The sequence below is a fragment of the Capsicum annuum genome, chromosome 3, assembly GCF_002878395.1.
Source record: "Capsicum annuum cultivar UCD-10X-F1 chromosome 3, UCD10Xv1.1, whole genome shotgun sequence".
NCBI lineage: Eukaryota > Viridiplantae > Streptophyta > Magnoliopsida > Solanales > Solanaceae > Capsicum > Capsicum annuum.
The window spans coordinates 235,098,303-235,111,944 of record NC_061113.1 but is presented as its reverse complement, the minus strand read 5'-3'; the positions used below and the strand labels follow the sequence as shown (position 1 = coordinate 235,111,944).

The 13,642-nt window shown below is 34.9% G+C and overlaps 1 protein-coding gene across 1 annotated transcript; it reads left to right on the top strand.

The window, feature by feature from the left end:
* The first annotated feature begins 3,768 nt into the window (after positions 1-3,768).
* LOC107862923 (pre-mRNA-splicing factor SYF1) lies at positions 3,769-13,175 on the top strand. Its single transcript, XM_016708638.2, has 5 exons — positions 3,769-5,517; positions 6,117-6,301; positions 8,494-8,664; positions 9,873-10,325; positions 12,510-13,175. Exons 1-5 carry the CDS (start codon positions 4,026-4,028, stop codon positions 12,954-12,956), a joined length of 2,748 nt encoding a protein of 915 aa, XP_016564124.1. The 5' UTR covers positions 3,769-4,025; the 3' UTR covers positions 12,957-13,175.
* The last annotated feature ends 467 nt before the right edge of the window (positions 13,176-13,642 follow it).

The following is a 13,642-nucleotide window of genomic DNA, read 5'->3' as shown; positions in this document are numbered from 1 at the left end:
TTAGTCAATGTCACCAATCTTCATTCAAGACTTAAAAGACATTTTTCCTTCAATTTTCTCTAGAAACCTCCAATGCCATTTATCTTTTTTTGTGATTTTTTTGAACATTAATTGATTTTTTTCTTCATTTTAAATATTTATGTGTTTAAAGAAACTCAAAAGTCATTCTTTAGTAGATATGAACTCATGCACATACTGATTTATGATGCAATTGATGTCCTTACTAATGGCCCTTAAAGAACACATTAATTACAACAAATAAGGGTCAAGAAAATGTACCGACCATACAAAAAATATATACAAAGGGCAAACTTTTTCTCTTCAAATAAATCATGACTTCTTCTCTAACACAATTTTTACATATTGTAAGGGCTTTCATTTTGTTGTTTATCATAACTTTTGCGAAGAAAAGAGATAAGGATGTTGCTATATATGTATCAAAAAATTCTTTCGTGAACTTTTTATGTTTCTATACTATTTGGATTACATAGTGTATTCATCTTTTATATAAAATTGGCATTTGAGCTCAACTTGTATATTCATTGCTTTTATGTACCAAGAGAAGCGTATTCATTAATTTTTATTAGGAAAAAACAAGTTATTCATTTTTCGGTTCCTTATTTGCTAATTATTTTAATGCCACAAATTAGCGATATATATATATATATATATATATATATTATTTTTGAAAAATCATGTGTTATTCAGCAAAGCTGTATTCTATTTGTCATTTTTGAAAAGAGTTTTGACGTCTTTCGGTAGGCAGCAAAGCGGTATTCTATTTATCATTTTTAGCAAGAGTTTTGATGTCTTTCGGTAGGCAGCACAATTATTACGTTGTCATGGTACATTTGTTTGCTTATAGTGTTTTCAATATTTGATGGCTAAAATATGAAGTAAAGCTACAACAAAATTCTGAAGTGCCGTTAATTACCTATTATCTTTTTTAGAGTGTATACGTTTTATCAATTCAATCAAATGTGTTGCTGAATAGCGGCTGCTCTTGGCCTTCAATTTTAATCACAGGATATTTGTGGACTTTACTAGCTCATTTTTCTCCTCTTAATGAAAAAATGAATAAAGTAACAACTACAAGCTGCCTCTTGATTTTATAGAAAAGTTTAACTGCAATCACTTTAACAAATTATTCCAACTTCTAATATAAATAATAATTTGAATTATTAACAACTATTTGAAGGAAAAAAAGAAAGAATTATTGGTCCTTATTGAGTAAAGAATCATTTTTTTTTGTTTTTCATTCGGTGTCCGATGCCCGCATTGGAGCCCCGACTAATTCGGATCGTGCGTTGCAGGGTCCATTAAGGTGACAGCGTTCTCAACAGAGTTTTCTCCATACTCAGGATTGAACCCTCGACCTCTGGTTAATGGTGGAGCAGCCCCATCCACTGCACCACAACCCATGTTGGTGAGTAAAGAATCATTGATCCTTATTGAGTAAATGATAAAGTTTTCTTTATAAAACAAAATAGCTTTTAATTCACCCTTAGAATTAAGAAAGGTATTGTTCGAGACATTTGTAATCATGAAACTATAAGAAAATACTCAATGATTTATTTATTAGTTTTGTAATTTTATTTGAGTTTTTCATTGTAGAGTATATCTTTGTTATATGCCGGAATTTAATGTTTTCTTATATGAGCTACTTATATTACATGAACATGCTTTTCATATTTGGTTTTGTAATTTTTTTATTTCTCTTATATCGACTAAATAAAGCATCTATATTATATATGCATATTTTTTATTTTTGGTGATGTAAATCTTTTTATTTCTTTTATAACAACAAAATAGAGAAAAGAATTTATAACAGCGCGAAACGCGATTTTATTTTCTAATTCTCTAATATAAGATAATCATAGTGAAGGATTTTTTGGTTTAGGAATTATTTTGGGAAAATCCTCCTTTATAAACAGAACTACCAAGGTCGTGTGGTCTACAAAAGTCACTTGAAAGCAGCAGATTCCATAATTGCAAACATTCCCCCAAAATAGTAGACTCTACTTCTCCCATGTCCAAAGTCCAAACCACATATGTTGAATGCTTCAAAAACATATTTTCTTCGCTCATATTCAAAAATATTTCATAACTCAACTGTTTAAGGATATAAGTATCAAAGTTTCATACGTCAGAGTAAGTATAAAAGCATAAATTACATACGACGGGCACCCCAAAGTAGCTACATCAACATGCACCGTGGAATTTTTCCAATTTCTCTTATTTTTTTCCTGAAAATTGTAACATGTTATATTATCCCTAAACCCCACTTGTGGAATATAGTGAGTATTTTATTGTTGGTAACATGTTAAGAAAAAATGAATCATTTTGATATCTACAAAGAAAAAATATCTAGATTTTAGGTAGGACTCTACTTGTATGCCAATTAAAATTTCTTTTGTCTAGCCTCATCAACCTGCATATTGTATAAATTATTAAATGTTAGAAGTCTCAAAATACAATTACAAATGTGAATACAATATATCTAGAGTTCTCATAGCAACATTTTCATAGAAATGTCATAAATAAAATAACTTCATAAATATTTGACTTTATCAATATATTTATATAGTAACTTCGTAGATTTTTGTTTTTTTCCAAAATCATCATTTATGGCATGAGAAAAAGGAATACCCCAACAAAATTACTAACATTGTTGGTCTCAGTGGAAAATGCCACAAAATTAATACAATACTTCAAAAGATTTTGAAGCCTTTACGTGAGGAACATGTGTGATCTGCAATAATCAAATTTAATTTCAAAAAGGTTTATGTGTGATCACAAGAAGGAAATATAATGTCAAAATAATGTCTTAGATCTTGGATAAATTAATCTATAACAAAGAAATGTTTTGAAATAGAAAAAAAATTGAGCGTTCTTCTAATAGATACTTTTACCGTAATGATGATTAGCAACATGTTGAATATAGTATGAAGATTTCAGACTCTACAAAATTTATTATAATTTGTAGTGCATGATGAAAAAGAATGAGTTAAACTTTTGGATATTGATAAAAGAATATATAGAGAAGTAGGATATAATGTCTGTGGTAATTGATAAGGATAAATATGGGGAGTTACAACCACTTTTAGTTTTAAAAGGAACTTTCAAATGTGTATAGAAGTTTACTGAATTGTAAATAGAAATTCCATTGTATTTTCATTTATTGTGCGGCCGTTTTTGTGTTTTTAAAATTTTAATTTTAAGATTAATTTTACTGATAATTATTATTTTTTGTAGCGATGACACATGTTGTTTTTACTTCTGTTTTTATGTATAAAAGATAATGGTCACTCTTTCCAACAAAATGTTATGCTTTATTATTTTGTTCATCAAATTAAAAAAAATTGAAAAAATTTCAGATGAAAAATACTGAATTAATTAATTTTTTTTCGTAAAAGAAGAAGAGTTTTAAAGGATGAAGATGAAGAATTGGAGTTAAGAGGTTCCTTTATGAAGGGTAGATTTATTGGCAAATTGCCATTTTTTTTAATTATCACAAAATATTTGTAAAACGTTTAATTAAAAGAATGATATTTTGATAAATAAAAATCTTTTTATTAAAATTATGTAAATATATATTGATTTTAATATATCAAATTAAATACTATATAAAAAATAATATTTGTATAACTAATACTAATATTACTAATACTTCAATTAATAATACTATGTTCTTCAATATTATTATCATACACTCTACCGAAAGACGCTTAATATTGGAGTTATGGCCAAGTATTAGGACTTTGTTACTCCTTTGTTCAATTTAAATTAACACTTAAAAGATTTATTTATTTTTTTTCTTATTTTTTTTTAGAAAAAAGAAGAAAAAAAGAAGAAGATTGGAGCCTTTGCTCTCTCTATCTTCATCGATTTTGGTTTCAGTAGGTTTTGCTTCCCGGCCAAAACCCCTAAATTTTCCGGCTACTTTTTCTCCGGCAGCGGCAGTAGCGGCGGTGGTGAGGCATAACCCTAAGCAAAATCCGAATTCAAAAATCACACCGTTCAATATGTCAATCCCAAAGGAGCTCTACCCGAGCCAAGAAGACCTTCCATACGAAGAAGAAATCCTCAGAAATCCATTCAACCTAAAGCTATGGTGGCGTTATTTAGTAGCAAAAGCAGATTCTCCATTCAAAAAACGAGCAATGCTATACGAGCGAGCACTAAAAGCTCTTCCAGGTAGCTATAAATTATGGCACGCATATCTCCGTGAACGTGTCGAATTAGTTCGAAACCTTCCGATTAATCACTCACAGTATCAAACTTTAAACAACACTTTCGAGAGAGCGCTTGTTACAATGCATAAAATGCCGAGGATTTGGATTATGTATTTGTTGAGTTTAACTGAGCAGAAGCTAGTAACGAGAACGCGGAGGACTTTTGATAGAGCGTTATGTGCATTGCCTGTTACTCAGCATGATAGGATTTGGGAGCATTATTTGGTTTTTGTTAGTCAAAGGGGAATTCCTATTGAGACATCGCTTAGGGTTTATAGGAGGTATTTGAAGTATGATCCTTCACATATTGAGGATTTGCTTGAGTTTTTGTTGAATTCAGAGTTGTGGCAGGAGGCGGCGGAGAGGTTAGCTGGTGTGTTGAATGATGATAAGTTTTATTCGATTAAAGGGAAGACTAAACATAGGCTGTGGTTGGAGTTATGTGATTTGTTAACACAACATGCTGCTGAAATATCGGGGTTGAATGTGGATGCGATAATTAGAGGAGGGATTAAGAAGTTCACGGATGAGGTTGGGAGGCTTTGGACGTCGTTGGCTGATTATTACATTAGGAGGAAGTTGGTTGAGAAGGCGAGGGATATTTTCGAAGAAGGGATGACAACTGTGGTGACTGTTAGGGATTTTAGTGTTATCTTTGATGCGTATTCTCAGTTTGAGGAGAGTATGCTTGCATTGAAAATGGAGGAGATGAGTGATAGTGAGGTGGAGGATGAAGGGAGTAATGGTGAGGTAGGGGCGGAGGAAGATGTGGATGAGGAGGATGATAGGTTGAATGTGGCAAAATTGGAGAAGAAGCTTAAAGCGTTTTGGTTAAATGATGATAAAGATGTTGACTTGAGATTAGCGAGGCTAGAACATCTTATGGATAGGAGGCCAGAGCTCGCGAATAGTGTCCTTTTGAGGCAAAATCCGCATAATGTAGAACAATGGCATAGAAGGGTAAAACTTTTCGAAGGGAATCCGACAAAGCAAATATTAACATACACTGAGGCAGTTAGAACTATTGACCCAGTTAAGGCTGTGGGGAAGCCACATACTTTGTGGGTTGCATTTGCAAAACTTTATGAAAACCATAAGGATGTTGCAAATGCAAGAGTCATCTTTGATAAGGCAGTGCAGGTGAACTACAAAACTGTTGATCATCTGGCCAGTGTTTGGTGTGAATGGGCTGAGATGGAACTACGGCACAGGAATTTCAAGGGTGCTCTGGAACTGATGAGGCGTGCCACTGCTGAACCAACTGTTGAGGTTAAACGGAGAGGTAATTCTGACTTTGCTTTTGTATCTGTGCTCTTCTCTTTTCATGACTGTTTCTTTATTCTTGTCACTTGTAAGTATTTAATCCATCAAGCTTAAATAATAGTTCAGCCTTAGATCTAATTGAGTCATGGAATACAAAGAGGTACTACATTGGTATTACCATTCATCTGGAACTAAAATTCTGTATGTGGACCCGTGTTACTTTTGAAGTAAAACAACCTAAGAAGTAATTCTTCATCCAAACTAAAAATACAAATTAATTCTACAGAAGTAACAAATGCTCAGGAAAAAACTTGCATCAAATAAATAATCCAGACGGTCGAGAGGATTCTAAAAGACATTTTCTCCGGAAACTTAGCAAAGTAAAATTTGTCTCTACTTTTATACCCTTCTGGCTATAAAACTAACATATGCTTTTGATTATTTTCTTTGAACTCCATGAGCAATCTAAATCTTTTAAAATGCAGCTGGAAAGTTTTAGAAAACATTTAGTATTTCTTGACTGAGGAATCTAGATATCTAATTTCATTTGTAGTCAATTGATGCTGATCCGATATTTGGGCTAACTCTTGGTTCCTCTCCTGATATTTTAACATGCAGTTGCTGCTGATGGAAATGAACCAGTGCAAATTAAGCTACACAAATCTCTAAGGCTTTGGTTACTGTATGTGGATTTGGAGGAGAGTCTAGGAAGCTTAGAGTCAACTCGTGAGGTCTATGAGCGAATTTTGGATCTGAGAATTGCTACACCACAGATCATAATAAATTATGCAGTACTTCTGGAGGTATGAATTTCATTCTAATCATTACTTATGTTTCATCCTACTGTTTTAAGTGCTCTTAAAAGAATGGGGAGTTCTTTGCATTCCTTAAATTAAGTTATTTTGCAAAACTTTAGGAGATCTAATTCTGTGATGAAAGATAGGGATTACAACAACATACACAGTGGGAAAAATAGGGATAGAATTCCCAAATTGAAAGTGGGGTTGGACGGAAAAAATGACAAGGAAAAGAAATTAGGGGTCAATAGTGGGAGAAGGGTATTAGAAAATTGTGGGACACTTTCGTTCAACTGACTCACTTCGAGATGGGTAATGGGTAAGATTCTGGAAGGACAAATGGCTTGGAAGTACCACTCTTCAGGATGACTTTCCAGTCTTGTTCAGAATAGCTCAAGATCCTGACTCTGTAATTGCTGCTAACAAAGAAGGGAACAACTGGGACCTGACATTCAGAAGAAACATGCATGATTGGGAAGTGAATGAGTTATTAGATATTTTTGCCAGACTACAACAGTGTCGCATCAATCTTCAGTCAGTTGACAAGCTCAAATGGGGGCATCATAGTGGGGGTGTCTACACAGTAAAGGAAGGTTACCATCAGTTGTGCTCTAGAAACCCCTTGATAGATAACTGGCCCTGGAAACTCATTTGGAGGACCAAGCGCTACCACCTAAGGTTGTTTGTTTTGCTTGGACAGCTCTATATGAGGCATCTTACCCAAGACAATCTAAAGAAAGGAAAATTCAGCCCCAAACAGATGCTATATGTGCAAAAAAGACGCTGAAACCACCAGACACCTTCTTCTTCATTGTGAGGTGGATCGGAATTATGGAGCATGTTTTCAGCTTCTCTGGTCTCAATTGGACCGCACCGCTCTCAGTTAAGGATGCTTATGAGAGTTGAAGCCTATGGAGAGTTGACAAAGCCATCAAGAGATCTGGATCATGATACCTGCTTGCATTTTTAGGTGTATCTGGTTAGAGAGGAATGGGAGATGTTTTGATGGGGAGTCAACTGCTTTAGGCATTTTGAAGGCTAGGTGTATTGCCAATTTGTTTAGTTGGCTGTTAATGCAGAACAACTTCAGGACTTTATTAACTCCCTCGATCTGGCTTAGATAGTCTGTATAGTCAACCAGAGATTTTTTGTAAGCTCAAATGCCATATGCTGTTATTAGTACCACTTACTTTATCAAAAAAAATAAAGAAAAAAGGAGGGAAGGCTGATTGGGATAATAATTTGTCACCAAGAAGGATTCCTGTAAAACATCTGTGAATAACTGGCTGAGAACATAGCTGTGTGGGTAAAATAGAGCTTCTGCAAATTCTAAGATGTTTTGAAAGGAAAACAGAGCAATATTCAGAAGATTAAGACAGACTGTTTGGACTTCACTATTTTTGGTGTAAACAAGTAGTGGTAGATAGCTCAGTGAAAGTCTTTAATGCTGTTGACTGGCTGTAACTAGAAATCTATGGATTTTGTAAAGTAACACTTTTGTGAAGGGGGACTACACTAGGGTGTAGTATTCCCGTGGATATATAACAGTAGAGTTTACCATTCTCAAAAGAAAACATAGATCTTATGCAAATGAGAAGCTATTCCACCATTAGAATGTTGAGTATCCCATTCGTTACTTCTCCTCACTTAGGAAGCTAAATAACAAAGTAGATGAGTTTATTAAAGAACTACTAACTTCTTGTTTTGTCTCTTACTAGGCAAGATTTCTTTTTAATTTCTTCCAAATGAAAGTTATAAACAAATATCAACTAGTAACTTATACACAAATGGGATTAGTGAAGCAATGTCCTTATGCTGTGCGATGCTATCGTAATGTCTGCTTGTAGGATGAACTCGTTCCACACTCACTTCTATGACGCGGAAATCTTTACTCTTATTTTTTCCATTTAGAAGGAGCCTTTTGTATAGTTAGTGACTATCTATTGGATGGCTTCACTATTGTTGTTGATTATGTCATTACTATTTTTATCCATCAGAAAATTATTCTTTTATGATTTCACAAAGAAGTTTAAAGATCAAGATGTAAATGATTAAAAAAAACCAAGTGGATAAAGTGAAGATTAAAAAATTGCATACATTAGAAGGTCAAATGCAAAGAACTCTCGAAAAGAATATTGTATATCGTTGTTCTCTGGTGCAACTGGATTTGACCTAATATTTGGTATTATTTTGTCTAGGATCACAAGTACTTTGAGGATGCATTCAAGGTCTATGAGAGGGGCGTTAAGATATTTAAATATCCACATGTAAAGGATATATGGGTTACATATCTTTCCAAATTTGTGAAGAGATATGGAAAGTCAAAGTTGGAACGAGCTAGAGAGTTATTTGAGCATGCCGTGGAAGAGGTATGTATATCGCAGTACATTTTATTTGTTCAGTCAAAATCTAAAATGCTGGTTTGCTATGATATGACCATAGATGAACTTGCCTTCTTGGAGCATAAGAATAATCAATTTTACAGTCCACAATTATTAAAAAAGAACAATAATTCTGAACTGTAAAATCAATTTTTCTTATTCTCCAAGAAGGTAAGTTCATCAATGGTCATTTTTGGAATTCAATGATTTGTTATTTTGATTGGCATGTTAGGTACTCGACCGATGTTTCAAAATCTCATGAGTTTTCCTCCATCTCCCTTAAGAAGTATGTGGAGATGGTGCTATTGCTCTGATAGTGGACATGTGATTCTCATTAGCAATATCATACCACTTTTTTGACAGCCTGTACTGATCTGATATTCGTTAGAAGTCCTTGGACTTGTGTACCCATTGCACGACAGGAACATCCCCCTTTTTGGGTGCATATAGTCTCAATCAATCAATTCACTGTAACACTTCCTCTGGTGTAACTTAATATTGTCATTGAAAAAGAAAATTGGCGGATCTACAATTACAAGTTTACAACAGGTTTAAACTGATGGGAGAAATCAACAGTACCAGTTCTCCAAAAAAAAAAAAGAACTGATTGGAGGAGTCGTGTTTCTGTTTAAAAAGTGTCGGGAAATCCATCTCCCCTCGGCCACCGTTTTTCCTATTCTTCAGTTACTTTCCAAATTATTCTTTTGGGCGTCCACCATCCTCTACTTCTTATATGATAGTATTTCTACCTGGATAAGGGCGTTAAAAGTGTAGACAGCTCATTGAATCGTTTTATGCACTGTGCTTTGCATCTTGATCTTTCTTCCCTAGGTTTAGTTTGATGTCTTTTCATGTCTGCCTATGTGCATCTTATATTTATTTTGGATGCACAATAAATATACACACAGCTTGACCTACGTTGCCTGTAATTTTGCCGATATCGCCCTTAACAAAAAAAATTGCCGATATCACATAGACCTGCTGTTTTAGTCTAGAATACTATATTGGCCATCTCTGGGATGATAGTTGCACTTTCAAATTAAGGGAGAAATCGTTTTTAATGTTGTTAGTAGAGGCTCTTATTTAATGTCTAACTACCTCTTGTCTACATAGTTGCATCTTAAAGCATGTTCCATAAATTCTGTTTGCCAAAGTATATTTGGGTACTCACGTTGTATTGTCTATATTCCCACCAGGCCCCTGCTGATGCTGTGAAGCCATTGTATCTTCAATATGCTAAATTAGAGGAAGACTATGGTCTTGCGAAGCGGGCTATGAGGGTTTATGATCAAGCTACAAAAGCTGTTCCAGCAAATGAGAAATTGAGCATGTACGAGATCTACATAGCTCGTGCAGCTGAGATATTTGGTGTTCCAAGAACAAGGGAGATATATGAACAAGCAATTGAGTCTGGGCTTCCAGACAAGGACGTGAAAGTTATGTGCTTAAAGTATGCTGAACTTGAGAAGAGCTTAGGAGAGATTGATCGTTCCCGTGCACTATACAAGCACTCATCACAATTCGCAGACCCTAGATCTGACCCTGATTTCTGGAACAAGTGGCATGAGTTTGAGGTGCAGCATGGAAACGAGGATACCTTCCGTGAGATGCTCCGTGTAAAGAGGAGTGTATCTGCAAGCTACAGCCAGGTACATACGTGCTCAATTTAAGTTAATCACATGTGATGTCATTTGGGATGAATAAAGTAGGGAGCTCAATAGTATTCTCACGAAGAATTAGGACCAAAGAACACCTGCGGCATAACTTGTCCAAAAAAAGACGAGTGCGTGCGGCTTAAAAGAAGGTGAGGGAGACAATTTGATTTGGTACTTTATGGCTTATTCTAGGAAGGAAACTTGTATAAGAAGGATTAATCTGGTCAGAATGCTGGTACTGACTTAATCAGAATAAAATAATCACTTTGCAATGTGTATCATCCAACATGGCACATAATTAACTCTGGAAGATGACAACCTGGCTTCTGCGTAGACTTGGTACTGGGAAACCTATTGTATTTGAGCTACTTATGTTTTATGCCAGAAAATTTCTTGAAAATTGGAAGGGCTCATGATGTAGTTCATAGCTTAAGGGTGTGTTTGGCATGGAGGAAAATATTTTCCAATTTTCCCATGTTTGGTTGGTCAAAATATCTTCTCTAGGAAAACAAGTTCCTTAAAAATGAGGAAAATGACTCCTTAATCAAAGTAGGGAAAACAAGTTACATAAGTGACATTGCAAGTTCATTGTCTCTTCCCCACCCACCCAACTTCCCACCCCCTCCCCTTGACCATCCCAACCCCAGTCACCCCCACTCTCCACCACATCCCACCCCCATAATGTTTTGCTAGATAATATCTAAATACTCTTGAGATAATATTTTTGGCTTACCTATCAAACATTAGAAATTAAATAAGAAACCCACTTATTTTCCAAGAAAACATTTTCTAGGAAAATATTTTCCATGGAAAACATTCTCTAGGAAAATATTTTCCATGGAAAACATTCTCCTCCATATCAAACACACCCCAAGTTACTACCATTTTAACTTCTTGGTGTATGAACTATTACGGACTTGGTATATTATATCAATCAATTGAGTCAACTATGCCTTAATCTCAAACTAGCCAGTTATAATATCCCCTCAGGCCTCAGTGATATAGAAGTCTTTAACCAGACAAAGAGGACTTCTGGCACTTGATAGATCTAATGCAAGTTTACTAACAATGTTAATCAAAAAAGTGCAAATTTACTAACAATTTCCAAGCCCCATACCCAACTAGTTGGTATCACCTATACTGGTGATTTGCTTTCTTTGTTTTTTCCCCTAACCTAAATGCACGTTTATGAGAGATTTTAGGTCTTTTGAGACAACTTCATTTGTGATTTTAGATCTATGTACCTCCTTCTCTTTTAGCACCTTAAACTGTCACATGTCACACTACTGGATCTGTGAATTTGGAGATCTACGTAAAATATGGCCTAACCATCTTAGATTCTTAGGTGGCCACCTTATATTTTGTCCTTTTATATCCCTTGCTTATATCCTAGTTTAATTTGATCATTTCTAATTATTTTCTGGCAGTATCACATATTAGTTTTAATGTTCGTATTTGTGGAACAGCCATATGAATATAATACGCTTTGAGAGCCAACATCCACTCGTTGTAACATTGCCACATTCCGTGACATTGTTGGACTCAGACTTACTTCTTTGGTGCTCCAGTTGAATTATCCTATTTAGTTCTTTATGCTCAACTTCCATCTATAATTGCATTTTTTTTGTGGGGATGGGATGGGGTGAGAGGGTTAATTGAGCCTTGATATTTGAATTATCGGACCTATTAAAAAGAATATTTGAGTTGGTTGTAGTAGTTGCCACAAACCTATCCATTCTCATTTGATATTCATTCTTTTGGAACTCTATTCTGTCTTACTTGAAGTAACCCTCACTGTCTAGAGTGATCGCCTTCTCTACAGTTCTAGTTTTTGGTTAACATCCTTTCTAGTTGTCAATGACACAAAATGCAGACAGCATGCACCATGGAGTTCTCCTATGATCTGCTATCGGTTAATTCATCCCTAAGTAAGAAATAGGTATGGGTTTAAGGCAGATCTGTGGTGTAAAACCATGGTTTAGGGAACTCCTCTTTATTTCCTTCCATTGGTCTAACGTTTTTTGTCCTTCCCTTCACACATATCCTTTTAAATAGTTGATGGACCATAGTGCCATCACCTTTTTGTCCTTCCCTTGATCATACATATCCTTTTTAAACATTTCTGCATTTCTTGAACTTTGTTGATGGACCATACTAACACGCTTCTTATACCTGCAGACACATTTTATCCTACCAGAGTATCTCATGCAAAATGATCAGTTGCAGACCCTTGAGGAAGCAAAGGATGTATTGAAAAAAGCTGGTGTTGCTGATGATGAGATGGCAGCTCTTGAGAGGCAGTTAGTGCCCCCTGAAAATGATACAAAAGGCAAAGAACAGAGTCGGGTAGTTGGATTTGTAAGTGCAGGAGTAGTTGAGTCAAATGGACAGAAAAACACAGCAAACAATGAGGATATTGAGCTACCCGAGGAAAGTGATTCTGAAGAGGAGGATGGGAAAATTGAGATTGCGCAGAAGGATGTCCCTGATGCAGTGTTTGGAGGTCTTATCCGTAAGAGGGAAGAAGGTGCTGAAGTAGAGAACGACTCTACTGCCACGAATAAAGAGAATGATGGCCCTCTTGGCGCGCTAGAAAGAATAAAACGAAGGAAACAAGGGTCTTAATAGTTATTTGTATTTTTCTGCTGCACTAGTTGGTTTGACCTAATTCTTACTCCTGTCAATTGAAGTTAGTTTTGTTGTATAACTTTAATTTTCCATGGAGAGAGAAGGTGTACATTATGGTTATTTGAAGAAAACTTGTGTTTATTCCTCTACCCTGAAAAGTGGTGAGGCAGTTATAGTGTTTCACTGAACCATTACCACAAATATTTTTTTAGCAAACTCTCAAGTGCAATGTTGCAATCATACATTCTGTCAACGCTGGAGACATGTGATGTGATGTGCTGTTACGAAATATAATTTGTTTGCACTGAACTTGAATGAGAAGTGGCAATTTAGGTGTACGATTTGCTCCATTTTTTATTTTGTTAATTATGCTTGGCTTCACTTGATGAAATTAGGTTTAGTGAGCCTATCTTGATATTTGTGATCATGTTTGAAATACATACCCCGCCACACGCAAAAAAAGAAAAAAAAAAATATGTGACTACATGGAAAAAGGCATTAACAGACTAGGAGTCTGTTTGAATTGGTTTATTTTAAGATTTTTTTTTTAAATCGAAATAGCTTTTAAACACTTTTAACGTTTGTGTAAGGTAAAAAAGTATTTTTAAATATTTGTTTTAAGTCAAAATAATAAAAAATAAATTTAAAAAATTATAAGCTAGAAAGTTGATGAGAATGAATGA